General features: G+C 36.8%; 1 protein-coding gene across 1 annotated transcript in view; it reads right to left on the reverse strand.

The window, feature by feature from the left end:
• Positions 1-1,008: 1,008 nt before the first annotated feature.
• SNX4 (sorting nexin 4) overlaps positions 1,009-22,141 on the reverse strand; it is a 70,126-nt gene continuing 48,993 nt past the window's right edge. Inside the window, exons 9-14 of the mRNA XM_042955699.1 lie at positions 18,626-18,691; positions 14,009-14,098; positions 11,658-11,757; positions 8,710-8,855; positions 6,408-6,522; positions 1,009-1,155 (exon numbers count right to left, since the gene is read on the reverse strand). Of these exons, the coding sequence (XP_042811633.1) occupies positions 1,108-1,155; positions 6,408-6,522; positions 8,710-8,855; positions 11,658-11,757; positions 14,009-14,098; positions 18,626-18,691 (565 nt within the window). The 3' untranslated portion in view covers positions 1,009-1,107. The remainder of the gene's footprint in view (positions 1,156-6,407; positions 6,523-8,709; positions 8,856-11,657; positions 11,758-14,008; positions 14,099-18,625; positions 18,692-22,141) is intronic.

A 22,141-nucleotide genomic window follows, 5' to 3' on the forward strand; every position in this document is an offset into this window, starting at 1 on the left:
AGCACAAAAATCCAGCAACATTTTAAACATGTAAAAAAGTCAAATGCTGAACAGTACTGGGGATTTTTTTTTTTTACATTAATTAGTAATAATGAGAACACATTTAAAATACTGCAAAGCTAGCAAAATGAGGGTACTTGGCTTCTGAACATATACCACACACACACATACACACACACACACACACACACACACACCATACAAACAATATAATTTATCTTTACAAAAATTACAGCCAAGCAATAGAGAAGGATGTTAATAATGAAGATACTAACACATATATTCACTATATGTATCTTATACAATGAAATGCTACATCTTGTACCCTGAAATGCCATGTGTAGAGAGCCAAGCATAGTAAATTTAGGCTCATCACTGAGGTTAAGAATTATTTGAGAAGAATTTAGTGCTTACAGGTAACATATTCAATTAAAACTTTCTATACAGCAATTCCTGGATCATAACAATGCGTTCCACTATATATCTGAGAAGTTGAGTCTTCTTTGTTGGCAGTATAAAATTTCTGACCAGTATCAAAATTCTGGTAAAACACAAATTGAAGGCATTTTCTAGTGTATGCAAATGTTATAGGGGGCATCAATGAATGTGAGAGAAAACCTTAGAGTTCACACTAAGTTTCTGCTGAGCTTTGTCAAACCAAACAGCTCAACTATAAGGCAAGAAAAAATAACCCCCTATAACAGATTAGTGGGTCTTACTAAGTAAAGACAGGAATGCAATCTTGAGGAAAAATTCCCCACAGAAACAGATCTGAAACAACTGGCATTGAAATAAACATATTATCTAACATCTTTCATTCAGTCACTGGTTCAGAAGCCTGACAAACAATATACTGGTATATATTATCAAATTAACATTTTGGAATCAGCACCAGTCCCCAAAACCTCAAATTATAATATTTAATATTCATTAAAATACATCCTTTTTGTGCTATATTAACACAACTACAATCAAATTAAAGAAAGTTGAATTTACTCAACTTATATATATTTTTGTGTATACTGGATAGCAACTTTATTTTTTTTTTTATTTACTTGTGCTTCTGTTCTGGGGCACTTTGATTGAAGAGAAATTAATTTCACAGGATTACATCTTGCTAAAGCATTCCTTAGCATTGGTCCAAACTTGAATTCCCTATTAAAAACAAAAACAAGAAAGAAAAAAACTTTAAAATGTAATCTTGGAAGGATTCTGAAAATCCAACTGTTTGGCTTACTGGTATGCTACTTTCACCTTTTGGAATAACTGTCAAGTCCAGCAAATATGACACTATTTCTAGCAATGACTAATATAAGTGAATGTCTAATGCTTCTGAAAAAAGAGAATTGCTTGGGGGCGCCTGGGTGGCTCAGTCGGTTAAGCGGCCGACTTCGGCTCAGGTCATGATCTCATGGTCCGTGAGTTCGAGCCCCGCATCGGGCTCTGTGCTGACACCTCAGAGCCTGGAGCCTGTTTCAGATTCTGTGTCTCCCTCTCCCTGACCCTCCCTCGTTCATGCTCTGTCTCTCTCTGTCTCAAAAATAAATAAATAAAAAAAGAAAAAAAAAAAAAATTTAAAAAAAAAAAAAAGAGAATTGCTTGTATAGCCTATCTTCAAGATGGGGAAAGAGCTACTACAACTTTTTGGAAAACTGAGTTTTCAAGGCTCAGAACAAACATATTTATTCATATCACGTTTGCATTATTTCTATTTGTAAACCAAATAAGTTTTCAGGAAATTGTTCTACGTAATACTTAAAACAAAAGAAAAATACCTTACTAGTTTAATAATTAAATAAAAATTAATTATTTAAAAATTAATGGATTATTAAATTATTAGTCTAACAACACATGTTTTGATAAAAACCAATAATAGGCTGAATTATCAAATCCTTCTTAGTGTTCTGGCAGGCTATTTAGCACAAAGGTAATATAATATACCTAATATGCTTAAACAAAAATGCATGTATATAAAAATATAGCAGTAAAATCTAAGGAAGTGGTAGAAACAAAGGTATTTTTTCACCAAACAAGACACACATATTTTATGAAGAAGCAGTATTTTCTTTAATATTTAAGTATGCCAATATCTATCAATATTCGAAGCTTTGATAAATATCTTCAAATCTTAAATATCTTTGGCTGGATAAAGCAGTATCTAATAGAGTACTGGTTGTTAGAAAGGATAAGATATGGACTATCACAGTAAGAGATCTATGAGACATCAAATGAGCAAACAAAAACTACAAACTAGCACATACAATGCAATCCCATTTGTGCAGGGAAAAGGAAAGTGTATATTTTCTTAATGATTGTAAATGTGTAAGAATGTCTGGAAGGATACACATGAAGTCTGTAACAGTGGTAAGTTTCTTTTTTTATTTTTTTTTTATTTTTATTTTTTTAAATTTTTTTTTTCCAACGTTTTTTTTTTATTTATTTATTTTTGGGACAGAGAGAGACAGACAGAGCATGAACGGGGGAGGGGCAGAGAGAGGGAGACACAGAATCGGAAACAGGCTCCAGGCTCCGAGCCATCAGCCCAGAGCCCGACGCGGGGCTCGAACTCACGGACCGCGAGATCGTGACCTGGCTGAAGTCGGACGCTTAACCGACTGCGCCACCCAGGCGCCCCAGTGGTAAGTTTCTAAAAAGGGATTTGGGGGAGGAGGGAGAGAATTTTTACTTAATATGCTTCTGGATTTTTAAAATTTTTGCAATGAGAGTATGTTACTTTTATGATAGTTTTTCTGCTCTGACCTTGATCATTTCCTTCCTTCTACTAACCTTGGCTTTGTTCTTTCTGTAAACCCTTTAGGTGTAGGTTACATTGTTTGAGACTTTTCTTCTTCTTTTTTCTGTATGTTTATTTATTTATTTGGTGTGGGGCGCAGGGGGTGGACAGAAAGAGGGAGAGATGGAGAATCCCAAGGCAGGCTCCGCACTGTCAGCACAGAGCCCAATGCAGAGCTCAAACTCATGAACTGCGAGATCATGACTTGAGCCAAAATCAGAGTCAGATACTCAACTGACTAAGCCACCCAGGCGCCCTGAGATTTTTCTTGTTTCTTGTATTGCTATAAATTCCTTCTTTGAACGGCTTTTGTTGCATCCCAAAGATTTTGAATCATTGTGTTTTCATTTTCATTTGTATTTTTTGATTGCCTCTTTGATTTCTCCATTAACTCATTGAAGGTTTGGTTAGCATACTGGTTAGCCTCCACAAGTTTGTGTTTTTCCAGTTTTTTTCTTGTGACTGATTCCTGGTTTCATGCAATTGTGGTCAGAAAAGATGATGATATTATTTCAGTTTTCTTCAATTTACTGAGACTTGTTTCGTGGCCTAACATGTGATCTATCCTGGAGAATATTCCATGTGCACTTGAAAAGAACGTGTATTCTGTTGTTTTTGGATGGAATGTTCTATATATATCTGTTAAGACCATGTGGGCTAAAGCATCACTCAAAGATACTATTTCCTTATTGATTTTCTGCCTTGATGATCTATTCATTGATATGAGTGGGGTGTTAAAACCCCCTACAATTATTGTATTACCATCAATTTCTCCCTTTATGTCTGTTAATATTTACTTTATGTATTTAGGTGTTCCAGTGTTGGGTAGATATTTACAACTGTTATATCCTCTTACTGGATTGGCCCCTTTATCAGTATGTAATGCCCTTTGTCTACTGTTACAGTCTTTGTTTTAAAGTCTATTTTGTCTAAGTACTGCACCTTAGCTTTTTTCCCCACTTCTATTTGCATGGAATATCTTTTTCCATATGATCATTTTTTTAATTTGAAAAGATAAAGTAGCTTAAAAATCAATCAAGTATTGGGATGCCTGCATGGCTCAGTTGGTTACGCACCTGATTTAGGCTCAGGTCATGATCTCACGGTTCATGGGTTTAAGCCCCATGTCAGGCTCTGTGCTAACAGCTCAGAGCCTGGAGCCTACTCAGAATTCTGTGTCTCCCTCTCCCTCTCTGCCCCTTCCCCACTTGCACTCTATCTCAAAAATAAATGTTAAAAAAAACAAATCAAGTATTTCATAAAAGCTCAGTCCTTGATTCAACAAATTAGAAAATTCACTATAAAAAAGGTTAACCAAAATAATACTTAGAATAGTTGATTTTTAAATGCTAATATTAATGCTTTTTATATAAAACTATTTTGTTTTGGTTTACTACTACTTCAATTTAGTCATTTGATTATATTCAATTACCACTTTGGATATCTGACACTATAACACGGTATGGTATATTTTAAAAGTTAATATACAACTAAAATAAAATATAGATAATCATATTTATCTAAAAAAAACTAGTATTAATCTTGACTTCTCGTACTTAATTTTAAGTTTCTAAAAAAAAAATACTGTAGATTTTCAAATACAAAAATCTATTATTCTACTTAAGGAAGAAAATAAAACATGATGAAACTTTATAGTACTGTTCCTGGGAAATAAGGTGAACACACATCTTTCAAACCTCATGTGAGTAAACTCTTGTTTACTGTAATGGTTTTCTTAGGAAACATGAGTAGACATACAAGCTATCCAACAGTATGTCCAAATACACCTACAGCGATATCCTTTTTATTCAGAGATTAATTTCTAGCACCCTCAACCACCCCGCCCTAGGTAAAATGGGGAGAAAAGTCCTTTGAGCCATTATATAGTCTGCATTTTCCTTTGGAAAAGCAGCAAACAGAAGATCACAAGGAGCTTACTGATGAGTCTTTTATGAAAACACAATAAAACCAACTCTAAAAAACGTGTGTTACCTGATCTTTCAGACCTCCTGAGGTTAAAAAAGGTAGGCTAGAAAGATGACTAAATGTGAGGCACCCTGTAAAGCAGTAGGATGTGGCACAATGACAACAATAGATAAAACACCACCAAGCTGTAATCATACTCCACTGTCAGCATCTGCAGATGGTTTGGTCATGATTTTAACTTCTCTTAAGTGACCCCAAAGATCTATAACATGGAGTAACTTACACTTTAACTGGGGCATAAATATGAATTTGCCCAATACAAAAAAAGCCCACTTGACTAATGCTAGAGTCTGGTGTTTACATCTTAAAATATCTTTGTTTACTATGCTTACTGCTAGTGATACAAGTGAAAAGGGCTAGGGAATTGATGGTGACTAGCCAGAAAATACACATTTCAGATGAATTAAAGCATAAGTTGTTTATATGAGCATGGTTTTTCCAAGAAGGTCTTCATAACTGAGAATTCACCTTGCTATTTACATGATTTACTGAGACAATGCATGTTAAGTTGCTTGGTAGACTGCAAAGTGCTGGTAAACTGTAAAGCACTGATAGTAGCTGATAGACACATAGGCAGGTCTTGGGTTATAAAAAAGAAGGAATGTTTCATATTTTGTTCTTACAACAGCATTTTAGGAAGATTTTGGTATTGTCAAAACACTCCCCTGGGGCCCCTGGGTGGCTCATTTGGTTGAGCGTCTGACTTTGGCTCAGGTCACATGATCTCATGGTTTGTGAGTTCGAGCCCCCCGCGCTGGGCTCTGTGCTGACAGCTCAGAGCCTGGATCCTGCTTCAGATTCTGTGTCTCCCTCTCTCTCTGCCTCTCCCCCACTTGTGCTCTGTCTCTCTCTCTCTTAAAAATAATAAATAATAAAAAAAATAATAATAAATAATAAAATAATAAATAATAAAAAAAACTCCCCAAAATGAAGCTTCCATGTTCATATCTTCTACTATGGACATCAGCTACATGGAAGACTCACTATGACAACAAACCATGTCATGACCACATTTTCCCCAATGTTTAAGCTATTTTCCAATCAAGGCACTATCTATCACTATTAGGAACAGTATTTTACCACCACATCCAAGAACACCATATAATCCAATTAAAGTTGTTGGTATATATTTGCAAATACTGGATATAAATAGAGCACAGAAATTTGGTACCTTAGGTGACTGAAGACTCAGTAATCGACATTTTGGTTATTAAAAAATACTTCTTTCAAAATTAAGTAGAGAAATTGGAAAACATTCTGGAAGGGGAGAAGGGGAGAAGAATGGGCTTTAAAATTTCATTTTCAGTGATAGGGGCGCCTGGGTGGCTCAGTCAGTTAAAGCACCCAGCATTGGCTCAGGTCATGATCTCATGGTTTGTGAGTTCAAGCCCTGCGTCGGCCTCTGTGCTGGTAGCTCAGAGCCTGCTTCAGATTCTGTGTCTTTCTCTTTGCCCCTTCCCTGCTTGCACTCTGTCTCTCTCTCTCTCTCAAAATAAATAAATAAACATTAAAAAAATTAAATTCAATTAAAATGATAAGCTTTCTAGTCCAAGGAAGAGAAATTAGTTTTAAAGAAATTCATTAGCACTTTTGAATATACCGTATCTTCCCTGACACCAAAACCTACCTTTTTGCACATACTGATCTGCATAACTGCATAGCTTATGAGAGCTTCCTTTAAATCATGGTTCTTTTGTTCTTTGAAGCGTTCAATATCAGCCCAAGCATTTTTCACAAATTCTCTGAAATAAAATGTGTAGTCAACATTACTTACTCAAATTATGTAAACTATATTATAAATTCTAATAACCAGTTCTCATTCGCATTGGTTTTTGTCTATATAGATGAAAAAACTATTGTATATGTGACAGTTTTTTTTTCTTCCTAAAAATTATACTAGAAAAAAAAAGCAGAGACAGTCATACATTCTTCTTCATTTTAATAATCAATATTTTTGCCCCAAGAATTCCAGCTTCAAATTATTCCTATAAATCAGCTATAAATGGCTCTTTCCACATGAAGTTGCCCTCCTGGAGTCACTGGAAAACATACACTCTTTTGACAAGATATACCGTATCACAATCATCATGTACTTGCTTTAAATGACAACTAGAGTTTTCAAAATTCTGAGAGGCATTTACCTTTTTAACTCTACTCATAAAAGTTTACTTTTACTTATTTGGTGCCAGTTCTAAAAATTAACAAAAACACCTCAAAACCAATGATACACTCTTGGTCTGCCTTGATCTACGTACTATTGGACAAAAACAGCAATAAGGAAAATAAGTCAGTGACGGAAGACCTTTGAGTTGAATTTCTAGAAATACTTATGGAATAATCACATGCCAAGTCAATGTAAGGTGTTGGAACATAAAGACGAAACATACACAGTCACTGACTTAGAAGGGCTCCTGAACACCCAAAACAAAACTGCCATGCTATTTTGGCATGAGCTAAGTGCTATGACAGCCTGCAAGGCTAGGAGTAAGCTTCACAAAGAAAGCGCAAGAGCTGGGCACTGAAGAATCATCAGGCTTTTGTGAAGTGATGGAGAAGAAAGGGCAAAGGGAATATGCAAAGGCCAGAAATCAGGAAAAGTGCAGGAAAGTAATTTTTTTTTTTTTTTAATTTTTTTTTCAACATTTTTTATTTATTTTTGGGACAGAGAGAGACAGAGCATGAACGGGGGAGGGGCAGAGAGAGAGAGGGAGACACAGAATCGGAAACAGGCTCCGGGCTCCGAGCCATCAGCCCAGAGCCTGACGCGGGGCTCGAACTCACGGACCGCGAGATCGTGACCTGGCTGAAGTCGGACGCTTAACCGACTGCGCCACCCAGGCGCCCCATGCAGGAAAGTAATTTTATAAAGTTGAAATTCTTCTTTTTCTTTCCCCCATACTAAAACTGTTTCTGTAACATGATTTTTGATCATTCAAATTTCTTAGGAAGTCAATCACTACATGTTAGAAGAAAAGGTTATAGGGGTGTCTGGTTGGCCCAGTCATTGGAGCCTGTGACTTTGATCTCAGGGTTGGAAGTCTGAGCCTGATGTTGGGTGTAGGGATTACTGTTTTGTTTTTTTTTTTTGAGAGAGAGAGAGAGAGAATGCAATATGGGGAGAGGGAGAGTAAAAGAGAGAGAGAGAGAGAGAGAGAGAGAGAGAGAGAGAGAATGAATTTAAGCAGGCTCCAGGCTCAGCATGGAGCCCGATGCAGGACTCAATCCCATGACCTTGGGATCACGACCTGAGCCAAAATAAGAGTCAGACACTCAATTGACTGAGCCACCCAGGTGCCCCAGAGATTACTTAAAAATAAAATCTTTAAAAAAAATTTTTTTTGAACGTTTATTTATTTTTAATCTTTATTTATTTTTGAAACAGAGAGACAGAGTGTCAGCAGGGAAGGAGCAGAGAGAGAGGGAGACACAGAATCCGAAGCAGGCTCCAGGCCCTGAGCTGTCAGCACAGAGCCCAACATGGGGTTCAAACTCATGAACTGTGAGATCATGACCTGAGCTGAAGTTGGACACGCAACCAACTGAGCCACCCAGGCTCCCCGAACGTTTATTTATTTTTAAGACAGAACACAAGGCGGGGGCGGGGGGGGGGGGGCGTGCGAGAGGAGGGGTAGAACACAGAGTGAGACACAGATTCCAAAGCAGGCTCCAGGCTGAGCTGTCAGCATGGAGTCCAATGCAGGGCTCGAACCCACGGAGTGATCATGACCTGAGCTGAAGCCAGATGCTCAACCACTGAGCCACCCAGGCACCCCTAAAAATAAAACCTTAAAAAAAAATTGCCCTTGAAGAACAGACTATATTTCAGGGATGTTAATGAAGATGGGAAATGTTATAAAAAAAAACAACAAACCAACAATCCGCCATGTAGTACACATGTCTAGCTTTGTTAAACATCTCAGCATTTTTACCTGCCTTCCAGATTTTTAGACTTTAGCTGTTGCTCTCCTTCATTTATTTGTTCTTCTAGCACCTTTATTCTGGCTTCTCTTTGCTCTGGAGTTTCTTGGCCAAAGAGCTTGGTAGTCATTCCCTTCAAGGAAAATGTTCTCACAGTCTAAAATGAAATAGAAACAGGTGAATGGATGAACAAAATGTGGCATATACATATAAAGAAATATTATTATTCAGCCTGAGAAAGGAAAGAAATTCCAACACATGCTACAACATGGATGAACCTGAGAACATCATGCTAAGTGGAAATAAGCAAGTCATGAAAGGACAAATACTACATGATTCTACTTAATGTAAGGTATCTAGAGTAGTCAAAGTCATAGAGACAGAAAGTAGAATGGTGACTCTCAGGGGCTGAGGAGAGAGGGAAACTGATAGTTGATGTTCAATGGTATAGAGTTTCAATTTTGCAAGATGAAGAGAGTTCTAGAGGTTGGTTACACAACAATGTGAATGTACTTACTACTACTGAACTGTATACCACTTAAAAATGGTTAAGATTATCCCTAGTATAATCTTTCAATAACCTATGCTTCCATAAAATTGCTTTTAATTTATATCAATGTAAATTCAATAGCTGTACTAATTTCTTCCACTGTTTTCTGAGTTTGAAATAAGAGTAAAAATTAAAATATTTTTTAAAAAGAAAAATAAACAAGGGGCGCCTGGGTGGCTCAGTCGGTTAAGCGTCCAACTTTGGCTCAGGTCATGATCTTGCAGTTTGTGAGTTCGAGCCCCATGTCGGGCTCTGTGCTGACAGCTTGGAGCCTGGAGCCTGCTTCGAATTCTGTGTCTCTGTCTCTCTCTGCCCCTCCCCCACTTGTGCTCTGTCTCTATCAAAAATAAATAAATGTAAAAAAAATTTTTTTTTAAAGAAAAATAAGCCACAGGTAAAAAAACAATGGTTAAGATGATAAATTTTGTTATGTATATTTAATCACAATTAAACATTTTTTTTAAAAAGGGAAACACAGGGGCACCTGCGTGGCTCAGTCGGTTAAGTGTCCAACTTTGGTTCAGATCATGATCTCACGGTTCGTGGGTTCGAGCCCCGCACTGGGCTCTGTGCCGACAGCCCAGAGCCTGGAGCTTGCTTCAGATTCTGTGTCTCCTTCTCTCTGCCCCTTCCCTGCTTGCTCGCTCTGTCTCTCTCTCTTAAAAATAAACATTTTTTTTAAATTAAAAAAAATTTTTTTTTTTTTAAGCTTTTTTTTTAATGTTTATTTGTTTTTGAAGGAGAGAGAGAGAGCATGAGCAGGGCAGGGGCAGAGAGAGAGGGAGACACAGAACCTGAAGCAGGTTCCAGGCTCTGAGATGTCCCCAGCGCAGAGCCCAACGTGGGGCTTGAACTCACAAGCCGTGAGATCATGACCTGAGCTGAAGTCAGACGCCCAACTGACTGAGCCACCCAGGTGTCCCTAAAAAAATTGTTAAAAAAATTTTAAAAAAAGAGAAACAAAACTTTTGCCATTTCCTCCTAGCTCAGTACAGAAGCACCAATAAGTCTTACAACCAGGGGGCTCCTAATGTGATTCCTAACACTGGAATAATATGGAATAGTCAAAAAGAAAAAAATTCTAACTGAACTTCTTAATCAAATGGAAAACTTCTATGTGAAGCATTAGGCAAGTTATTTCTTTAGATTAGAGGTCATTTTGTAAACATTTCTCTATGACATAAAAAATAGATAAAAAAATCCAACAGGTGACAAAGGAAATAGGCCAAACTAAAACAAAAAACATTAAAAATCTGCGTAATACACACTGAAACTTGGTTATCAATTAAATAGGATGCCTTCCCTTGGAGGGTAGCCTCAAGCATCAGTGCTTTAACATTTCCTTACTCTCTGGAGATTACTAAGGGAAACACTTTTCCCTTCACATGTAAGAGTAGAGAATCATGCTCCCTGAAAATGGTCTGGGAGTTTCCCCTCAGTTCTAAAAATAAATCAAGCCTAGGGGTGCCTGGGTGGCTCAGTGGGTTGAGCTTACGACTTTGGCTCAGGTCAGGATCTCGCAGTTCAGGATCTCGCAGTCCAGGAGTTCGAGCCCTGCATTGGGCTCTGTGCTGACAGCTCAGAGCCTGGAGCCTCTTCGGATTCTGTGTCTCCCTCTCTCTCTCTGCCCCTCCCCTGCTCATGCTCTGTCTCTCTCTCTCTCTCTCTCTCTCTCTCAAAAATAAACATTAAAAATAAATAAATAAATAAATAAGTAGAAAGAAAGAAAGAAAGAAAGAAAGAAAGAAAGAAAGAAAGAAAGAAATCAAGCCTAGTATATACATGTTTCATAGTCAAATGGTCTTTTACTACAACATATATCTGTGACTTTTCAGAGATAACAAAGTACTTGTTAAGTATGAAGTGACTGGTAAATGGTAGCACTGTCACTTTTATTATTTCCAGATTGTGTACTCTCACTACGACAGCTAATTTATTCCAATAAAATGGCTAGACAGTAGAAAGCCGATTATAAAAATGATCTAAGGTTCATAAAATAAGATACAGAATTTTCTTCACAACTATTCCCTATACCAGAAGCTCCTTCTTATGAGAGATGAACTGATTCAAACTAGGCAAACCTTTTCAAAATAAGCTAAAATTTCTATGATTTACTTTGTAAAAGTCATTATTTCAATCACAAAGAATAATGCTTTTTCACTTGGACTGAATATAAATGAGAAGACACTATACAGAGCAATGTTGGCAGAATTTCTTACACTGCTATATAATATGATGTTTTAATGGCTTATATCTTTTTATATCAAGATCACAAACCAAGGAGTTACAAAGTTGCCCATCAATTATTCCCCTATAAAAGCTACAGGCATCTTGGGTATTACAACTGCAGCTTATTCCTTGTAAGGCCTGCTGCACTAATACCAGAGACTGAAATGGAAACACACTCACCCCAGTTGCCAGTTCCTCACATTGCTGCTTTTTGGATGCTAAGTCCTGAGCAGCCATCTCCAAGTCATACTGCATAAGTTCATGTTTCCTGCATACAGCCCTAGGGATGAAAAAAAGTGCTGCCACTTAATTTTTATGGCTTCTCTTTTAACATATTAAAATTTTTCAGGGGCACCTGGGTGCTTCAGTCGGTTAAGCATCCATCTATTCATTTCAGCTCAGGTCATGACTTCACAGTTGTGGGATCGAGCACCCATGTAGGGCTCTGTGCTGGGTGTGGAACATGCTTAGGATTCTCTTTCTCTTTCTCTGTCCCTGTCCCCTGGTTGTGCATACACGTTGTTTTCTTTTTCAAGAAAAAAAATTTTTTTCTCCCCAGGGGTAGAGAGGAAATATTTACAATATGTACCTAGAATTTTCAAGTTTAAAATGCAATAGCCCAATATAAAATGAAATCTACCAGGGGTGCCTGAGTGGCTCAGTCAGTTAAGTCTAATCTTGATTTCAACTCAGGTCATGATCTCAAGGTTTGTGAGATTAGGATTCTCTCTCTCTCCCTCCCTCTGCCTCTCCCCTGTTGATGCTCTCTCTCTCAAAATAAATATTAAAAAAAATTAAATTTAGAACCTAAGCATAAAAAGTATACATAATAAAAGATGTTTTTTTTTAAGATGCTTGCAACATTTTTCTCAACAAACATACCATTATCACATACATTAATGAAATCTTTTGTGTAACACAGAAACTAATACTGGAATCTCACAAAGCAGCTGAGTATTCCTTCAAATTTTTCATCTTTATATAGAAATGTCTTAGTTTTTACTATCAAATAAGTGACCCATGCTTAGTGTAAAAAAAAAAAAACAAAACAAAACAAAGATTCTGGCACAGAAATGTACAAAATAAAAAAATTTTCAAGAACTCCTTCTCTTCCCAACTCCACTATCCAGACACAACCCATGTTAATATTAATAGATGGTGCATATTCTGCCAGACCTTAGGTAGGCACTTACAAATACACATATACACACGCCCCAAGTGATTCTACATATTATCTTACCTAACTATATACCATGGACATATCAATATACATTCATCTTTTCTATAGTTTTTAAGAACTGTACAGAATTCCACTCTGTTCAGCAACTTTCTTTTGCTTGGTAACATGCAAATACCTGGTGAAACTCCTGAGTACTCAAAGCTCTAGAAGGAGCAAGGTTAAAAATGTACAGATGTTTTGTATCAGCTACTAAACCGCTAAAGAAACACTGGTCCTCTATACTAACAGAATTCTTATATTGCTTTTAAAAATGACAGGAAAATAACCCAAAGTGGCTATAGCCAAAAGCCACCTATTTCAGGTAAATGGATTCATTTTTCTAAATTGGACAGAAAAAATATACTAATTTCTTCTCCTTTTTTTAATATTTATTTTTGACAAGAAAGCATGTGAACTGGGGAGGGGCAGAGAGAGACGGAGACAGGTTCTGAAACGGGCTCTGTGCTGAGAGCAGAGGGACTGATGTGGGACTTGAACTCATGAACTGTGAGATCATGACCTGAGTCAAAGTCAGATGTTTAACCACTTGAGCCACCCAGGCACCCCTATGCTAATTTCTTCTAAAATAGAACTATATACCAGAGAATTCTGTTTGGCTCTGCAAGAGATACCATAAAAACAGAAGACAAAGTCCTGATATTAAGAAGTTACACAATCTTACCAAGAAGATAAGCAGATGTGGGAAAAATTACAAAATTAAAAAGGCAACATATTGCCTAGTGACAGGGCTACCTACACACACTCAATTTGTATTTTGCATCCAATCTTCAAACTGAACAAATAGAAAGAACAACATACAAACAGTTCTGTGGCTGGAGACTGACTAGTTTTATCAATACCACGTTTCAAGAACAGGGCTGGTCTTAAATACCTCTACCCAGCACTCTGCAATACAGAGGAATACAAGGAGACCTCATTCAATACCTGGGGGATGAATTCATTTAAAAATCACCTTACTATCTTTGGGGTCCCTGGGTGGCTCAGTCAGTTAAGCGTCCGACTTCGGCTCAGGTCATGATCTTGCAGCTTGTGAGTTCAAGCCGTGCACCAGGCTCTGTGCTGACAAATCGGAGCCTAGAGCCTGCTTTGGATTGTGTCTCCCTCTCTCTCTGCCCCTCCCCCACTCATACTCTGTGTGTGTCTCTCTCTCAAAAATAAAATAATATTTAAAAAAATGTTTTTAAATAAATAAATAAAAATCACCTTACTATCTTTACTTTCTGGCAACATATGAAGTGAAGAGAGTGGTGACTAGCCACAGGGCTGCATCTGGAACATTTATTATACTTACCGCAGTGCTTCTGCATAAAACAGATACTCCTTTAGCTGATCTGCATAATGTTCTTCATCTTCTAAAATATCATCAATAGAAGATGCATACCTGTTTAAAAAACATTGCATACAAACTTTTATCATGATACAAAGTATTAATGATAGAAAGAAGTGTTGTTCAAAGTATGTATGGTCCAACAGACCATTTGCTACCTTCAGTAACAAAATAAGTACACAGAGTGAGAATAAGTATTGAGAAACGTTTGTAGCAATTAAAAAAAATTTTTTTTAAATGTTTATTTATTTTGGAGAGAAAGAGAGACAGAATGTGAGCAGGGGAGGGGCAGAGTGAGAGGGAGACACAGAATCTGAAACAGGCTCCAGGCTCTGAGCTGTTAGCACAGAGCCCGATGTGGGCTTGAACTCATGGACTATGAGATCATGACCTGAGCTGAAGTCAAAAGCTTAACTGACTGAACCACCCAGGCGCCCCTGTAGCAATTTTTAATTACCATGAAAATTTTATTGAATTTTACCAAAATGTTTTGATCAGCAATGGCTTGGAAATAAAAAACAAAACAAACAAAAAGGTCCTTCTTACAGGTAGCTTAAGAAGCACCATAAGACAGCTCCTGGGTGGCTCAGTTGGTTGAGCGCCTGTCTTGGTTTCAGCTCAGGTCATGATTTAACAATTCATGAGTGCAAGCCCCATGTCAGGCTCTGTGCTCTCAGCAGAGAGCCTACTTTAGATCCTGTCTCCCTTTCTCTGCCCCTCCCCCACCCACGAGCACATGCATTTGCTCTCTCAAAAATAAATAAATGTTAAAAATAAAAAATACACAAGAAGCACCATAAGACTATAATATCTTTTGTTCAAAGATATTTTATGAAAGGGCTACAAAATCTGCAGAAAAAATAAGAGTTTAGTATAATTGGTGAACAAATATTCCTGGCACCAACTACATACAGTAATGCCAAAAAGCTGCAAAAGGAAAACTAGAGTAAATAAAGATTACAAAAAATTTTAGAAGGTTTATTTTATACTAATTGTCAATAGCAATCTCTTTTTTTTAACATGTTTTATTTTATTTTTTTAATGTTTATTTATTTTTTGAGAGAGAGAGAGACAGAGAGAATGAGTGGGGGAGAGGCAGAGAGAGAGGGAGACACAGAATCTGAAGCAGGTTCCGGGCTCTGAGCTGTCAGCACACAGCCTGACGTGGGGCTCGAACTCAAAAGTGAGATCGTGACCTGAGCCGAAGTCAGATGCTTGACCGAATGAGCCACCCAGGTGCCCCAGCAACCTCTGCTTTGACCCATACAAGCCCCTTATTGCCATACCATTCTCATTCCTGGACAGGAGTCTTCCCTTATACAGAAATGTGACCTGACTGACCGCTCTTGACACTGCTTCTCCAAATACTACAAGCACAGATCTCAGCACCTCTAGGAGATCTTCCCAGACTACTTTAGTTTCCAGTCACCACTTCTGGTCTTTTATCAACAATTCAGAAATTAAATTTTATCAAAGTAATGTCTTGTGTGTTAGTTTTATTTCTCCAATCACATTATGAATTCCATAAGGATGTGGGTTATGTCATGTACTACTTCTGTATGGTATATAACTTTTCAAATTAACTCTGATTACCTAGCATGAGAATAGAAGAATAATATAATTTATGTCTCCAGGCCTGCTTCATGTAGGCAAGCAAACAAAATTTACTGAAGTTGTAAAAAATAAATAAACCTTCTGAAAAACTATGTGCTTATAGGGTTTCTAAAAGAGGCCAAGTACATATTCTGTAATTACAAATTTACATTTGTTAGACTATGGATGGAATTTCTTCCACATGACTGAAAAAAGTCTTGAGAATCATTATTAAGAACAAGAAAAACTGCCTTTAATTCATAAATCTATGATTCAGAAAGAATGTTAAGGAAACAAAAAACAGGGCTGGTGGCTTGAAGACAGGAAACATAGTATAAGGATAAATAGCACATCCTTGGGTACAAAAATTTAAATGGTAATGATTTTTAGATATCAGTACTGAAATTGTTTACTTAACACTTTAAATCACCTGAAGGGATAATCATAAATTCCTGAAAATACTGAAAATGCTAAATCAACACAATGCTGGAAGACTTTCTAAGGCTGAAAAGTAGCCAGTCAGCTTGAATATGGCCTGAAGAAATATTTAGAAAAAAATAAGTATTTTTTGTCTTTTTGTTACTGACTTGTAAGAGTTCTTTACATATTCTGGTTGGAAATGTTTACTCCCAGTCAGTAGCTAGCCTTTTCATTATTTTAATGGTGTGTGTGTAGTAAATAAACATAACATGAAATTTACCTTTTAATCATTTTAAGTGTCCAGTGGAGCGGCATTAAGTGCATTCACCTTTCTGTGCAGCTATCTCCACATCTCCAGACCATCTGTCTCCAAACCATCTGTCTCCAGAACTTTTTCATCTTCTCTAACACTAATTCCCCCATTTCTCCCTTCCCTAACATTATCTTTTTCTTAAGTTTATTTATCTTGAGAGAAAGGGAGAGAGAAGGAAAGAAAGAATCCCAAGCAGGCTCTGCACGGTCAGTGTGGAGACTGATGTGGGCCTTGAACCCATGAACCATGAGATCATGACTTGAGCCGAAACCTAGAGTTGGACGCTTAACTGACTGAGCCACCCAGGTGCCCCACAGTATCTTTTAATAAGCAAAATGTTTAATTTCGATAAAGAACAATTTACCATTAAAAATTTCTTTGAAATTCCTTGTCCTTCTAAGTAAAAAAAAAAAAAAAAAAAGAAAAGAAAAGAAAACAGAAAAAACTAAAAATTTGGTTCTTTTTCATGATTTTTTTTAAAGAAATTTTTGCTAACAGGGCGCCTGGGTGCCTCAGTCGGTTGAGCGTCCGACTTCGGCTCAGGTCATGATCTCGCAGTTCGTGAGTTTGAGCTCCGCATCGGGCCCTGTGCTGACAGCTCAGAGCCTGGAGCCTGCTTCAGATTCTGTGTCTCCCTTTCTCTCTGCCCCTTCCCTGCTCATGCTGTCTCTAAAAAATGAATAAACGTTAAATAAAAATAAAAAGAAATTTTTGCTAACTTGAAGTTTGCAACAATATTCTCATGTGCTTCTACTAAAAGTTGTAATTTTAGCTTTTATATTTATGTATATGACCCAAATTGCATTTGTTTTTATGTAAGGTGTGAAAGATGGCTCAAAGTTAATTTTTTTCCATGTACATATCCAGTTATTCCAGAACCATTTCTTGAAATGGACTATTTAAATCCCAGTCTATTTCTGGACTCTTCTCTGTTCCATTGATCTGTTTACCTTTATGCCAATACCTATCTTGTATTTACAGGATATAGCTTTACAGAAGTCTTGAAATCAGTTAATATATTCCAGGTTTGTTCTTTTTTCAAGACTGTTTTGGTTACTCTAGGTCCTTTAAATTTCTATATAAATTTTGGAATTAAGTAATACCAATTACTATTAAAAATTTATATCAGAATTTTGATTGGGACTGCAATCTGGGAAGAATGGAGATATTAACACTACTGACGCTTCCAATCCATGAACACAGTTTATCTCTCCATTTATTTAGGTCTTTAAATTTTTCTCTCAGCAGGGGCACCTGGGTGGCTCAGTCAGTTGAGCATCCAACTTCGGCTCAGGTCATGATCTCGCAATTCGTGAGTTTGAGCCCCACATCGGGCTCTGTGCTGACAGCTCAGAGCCTGGAGCCTGCTTCAGATTCTGTGTCTCCCTCTCTCTATGCTCCTCTCCTGCTCAGACCCTGTCTCTCTCTCAAGAATAAATAAAGAAAAAAATTTTTTTAATTTTTTTCTCAGCAGTGTTTATATATAAAGTTTTCAGTGTAGAGGTATTTCATTTAGTATTTTGTTTTGATGCAATTATAAAAAGCACTGTTTCTCCATTTTTATCTTCTAATTGTTGTTGCTAGTACATAAAAACATTTGTTTTTTATATATTGAGGTTGTATTCTGCATCCTTGTTAAATTTGGTTGTTAGTTCTATAATACTTTTAGTTGATTACGATTATCTATGTAAAAGATCCTGTTAACTACAAAAAGAGATCGTTTTACTTTTTCCTAAGATTTAAGCCTCGTATTTGATTTTCTTGTCTCTTCCTTGCTGGACTAGAGCCTCTAGTACAATGTTTACCAGGAGTGGTGAGAGCAGACAATCTTGCCTTATTCCTTGATGTTAGGAAAAAGCATCAATATTTCACTATTAAGTACAATACTAGCTGTAAGTTTTTAATACTTCACTATTAAGTACATTAGCTATAAGTTTTAAAACTGAAGAAACTCCTCTTATTCCCAGTTTGATGAGAATTTTTATTGTGAGTGGATGTTGAAATGCCTTTTCTACATGTATTGAAATAAACATACAAGTTTTCTTTATTCTACTAACATATGAATTGGACTGATTGATTTTTGAATGTTTTAAATTAATCTTGCATTTCTGAAATAAGCTTGTGTAAGTCAGATCTGTATACACAGCATATAACATAAAAGCCAGCAAACTTGATAAAAGCAGAACAGAAGAATCACTATCATTTCATCACTGAACTTCACTTTGGATTTTACCTTAAATGCTCTAGGTACTTACACATCCATATGGTGACCAGCACTCTGCAGTCCATCCCCCATTTCTTTTTCTATGGCACTCCACTCACTAGGGAGAAAAAGATAAAATCAAACACATCATGAATTAGATATGGAATATTATTAAATGGAATATTGTGTAAGGTTTTTTTTCTAGCTAGCTTTTAAACAATATAGTACCGTATTTGGATTTATTTTCTAATTCAAATACGCTGCCTTCCTCTTAAGTTTAACAACTAAATGCAAGTGAATACTTTAAAATGTTAGTTCAGAAATTGCTATCTGCTGCTGCAAAGTAAGTATCATACCAGCTTCTGCTTATAGACAACTTTCTCAGCTAGGGTGCCTTTTCACGTTAATTGTGGAGCTTTAAAAAACTACAGATGCTAGGGGCGCCTGGGTGGCTCAGTCGGTTAAGCATCCGACTTCGGCTCAGGTCATGATCTCACGGTCTGTGGGTTCGAGCCCCGCATCAGGCTCTGTGCTGACAGCTCAGAGCCTGGAGCCTGTTTCTGATTCTGTGTCTCCCTCTCTCTCTGCCCTCCCCCATTCATGCTCTGTCTCTCTCTGTCTCAAAAATAAATAAACATTTAAAAAAAAAATTAAAAAAAAAACAAACTACAGATGCTAGCCCTGCTCTTGATCTACTTAATCAGAATCTCTGGGGTAGAGGTGAGATATATATATACCTTTTAATTTTAATTTTTTTGAGAGACAGTGCATGTACAAGTGGAGGAGGGCGGAGAGGGAGAGAGGGAGAGAGAATCTCAAGCTGGGCTTGGAGCCTGATATGGGGCTCAAACTCACAACTGTGATCATGACCTGAACTGAAATCAGGACTCAGACTTGGGGCGCCTGGGTGGCTCAGTTGGTTAAACGTCCAACTTCAGCTCAGGTCATAACCTCATGTTTCGTGGGTTCAAGCCCCATGTCAGGCTCTGTGCTGATGCTGCAGAGCCTGGAGCCTGATTCACATTCTGTCTCCCTCCCTCTCTCTGTCCCTCCCCGGCTCACACTCTGTTTATCTTTCAAAAAATAAATAAGCATTAAAAAAAAAAAAAAAAAAAAAGACTCAACCAACTGAGCCACCCGGGTGCCCCGAGACAGGTATACTCTTTAAAGTTCCACGGAAGATTCTGATGAACACATCTAAGCTAACAAAAAAGGATGATTGTACCGAAATATTAAGTACACATTAAAACTTTAATAATATGCACTAAAGTTGCATGAGAAAGTCTACTAGAACCAAAGATCATTTTGTTGCCATTTTTTTAAGATTTTTATTTTTAAGTAATCTCTATACCCAACATGGGGCTCGACCCCGAAATCAAGAGTTGCGTGCTTTACTAACTGAGCCAGCCAGGTAGTTATATATATATATATTTATATTACAGTAAACTGAAAAAATAAGTCTGTAATCCCAAATACCAAGAGATGACCTAATTTGATATATTTCCTTCTAGTCTTTTTATTTACTCATTTTAATGTGGCTGAGATCATACGGTATATGCAATTTTGTATCATGCTTTTTTTCCTTCAGCATTTTCCCATATTATTAAAGCAATTTGTTTTAAGCACTGTCTCATTAGGCAACTCAATTTTTTACTTTTATTTTTTATTTTACTTTTTTTTTTTTTTTTTGCAACTCAATTTTTTAAACCATTGTCCTGGCCATTCAGGTTGTTTGCAATTTTCCTCCTAGGTAAAGAATGTATAAGCCTCTCCACTTTCACCATATCATAAAAGAAAAAAAAAAAATTTTTAACACTATTCTTTTGTTTTATACAGAATAAACCTGGCATTCTGTTGAAATACCAGACTATATGCTTATAGTATTAGAAGGAAGAAGACCTCACATGATTTTTAATATTGTCAAAGCAAAACAAACCTATAAATCAACTATGCAACACTATGGTTATGATTAAATACCAAAACAGCTATGGCTCCCTCTAATAATCTTCTCTCCTTAGATGTTTGTAACTACTCTCAAAGTAGTAATAGCAAGTTAACCCTTTTTAGTGTTTTGCTGTTTACCAAAAAAACAATTTTTAATATCTCTATATTATCTAAACTCTAAAGCCACATTTCTAATACCTCCAGGACAATTCTACTCTTATATACCTCTGTCACTTTAATTTCAGTATATCCAAAGCCCTGTTCTTCACATGAAAAAGGAAATCTAGGGGTTTGGGCAGAACTAGCCAAATGTGTAACATAGCAATCACAGTTAATGTAACTGTAGGTCATGCTAATAGAGTTAATGGGTAGTCCAGATCAACTGTCTATTGGATAGCCCAAAACACTTCATCTGCCTAATTTTTGAGCACCTTACTATGTGTTACCAATTCAAGGCTAACATAACCAAATTTAATTCCTTTGTTTACCAAACAACACTAAAAACTAGTTCCAGGAAGGTAGAGCTTATCCTTAATCAACTATATATGTATTCCTATTAAGTACTTTAGAATCTGATAAATACCTGGCTTTTTTTTTTTTTAATGTTTATTTATTTTGAGAGAGAGAGAGAGAGAGCAAGTGAGCACGTGAGGTGGGGAGGGGGCAGAAAGAGATGGAGAAAGAATCTTAACCTGCATCAGTGCAGAGCCTGATGTGGGGCTCAATCCCACAACACTGAGATCATGACTTGAGCTGAAATCAAGAGTCGGACACTTAACCAACTGAGCCACCCAGGTACCCCAAAATGTGGCATTTATTGTTTGTACGTAAAATGAAAAAATAAATCAATAAGTGAATTAATAAATATGAAGAGACAAACATGTACTGGATTCTGTGTATCAACCACTGCTACACACAAGACCTACACACAAGAACTCATTTTAATAGTTCTCCAGGTGATTTGTATGCACATTAAAATTTAAGAAGCACTATCTAAACAAAAGGTTCTAACCTGGGGCCCAAGGATATGCCTAGGATTGGAAATAGAAAATGTTAACCAGTTTGCTGGGGAGAAGAGGAAACCAAAAACATACAAGTAACTTTATAAAAGGGTAGTCGACTTAACATCAGCATTGTAAGAGAAAACTGAATCTTAAAGTACTTAATGGGTAGGTAATTGTCACATATGAACCAGATCAAAAAGGGTCTTGGATCTTTTGTAGCATCTGATAGAAGGAAAAGAAAGGAAAAGAAAATCACAAACATAAAGGTTTTGCATGTAATTTCAGAAGCTTCAGGCAACCTGAAGTCCATCTTCACCTCTTGGATTAAGAACGATGAAATACAGGAGGACCTAGCTGGCTCAGTCAGTACAGCATATGACTCTTGATGTCAGGGTTGTAAATTTGAGCCCCACAATTGGTGTAGAGATCACTTAAAAATAAAATCTTAAAAAAAAAAAAAAAAAAAAACAGAACTATGAACTTTAAAACCACTAAGGCCCTTCCTACTTCAGTATTTTACAATTTCAGTAAATGAAAGGAAGTAAAAGATTCCAAGAATGCCCAAGCATCAAAATTTAGGACAGGTATTAAATATACTATAACAAAATAAAGGTTTACAG

Source organism: Panthera leo, chromosome C2, assembly GCF_018350215.1.
Source record: "Panthera leo isolate Ple1 chromosome C2, P.leo_Ple1_pat1.1, whole genome shotgun sequence".
In the NCBI taxonomy this organism is placed as follows: Eukaryota; Metazoa; Chordata; class Mammalia; order Carnivora; family Felidae; genus Panthera; species Panthera leo.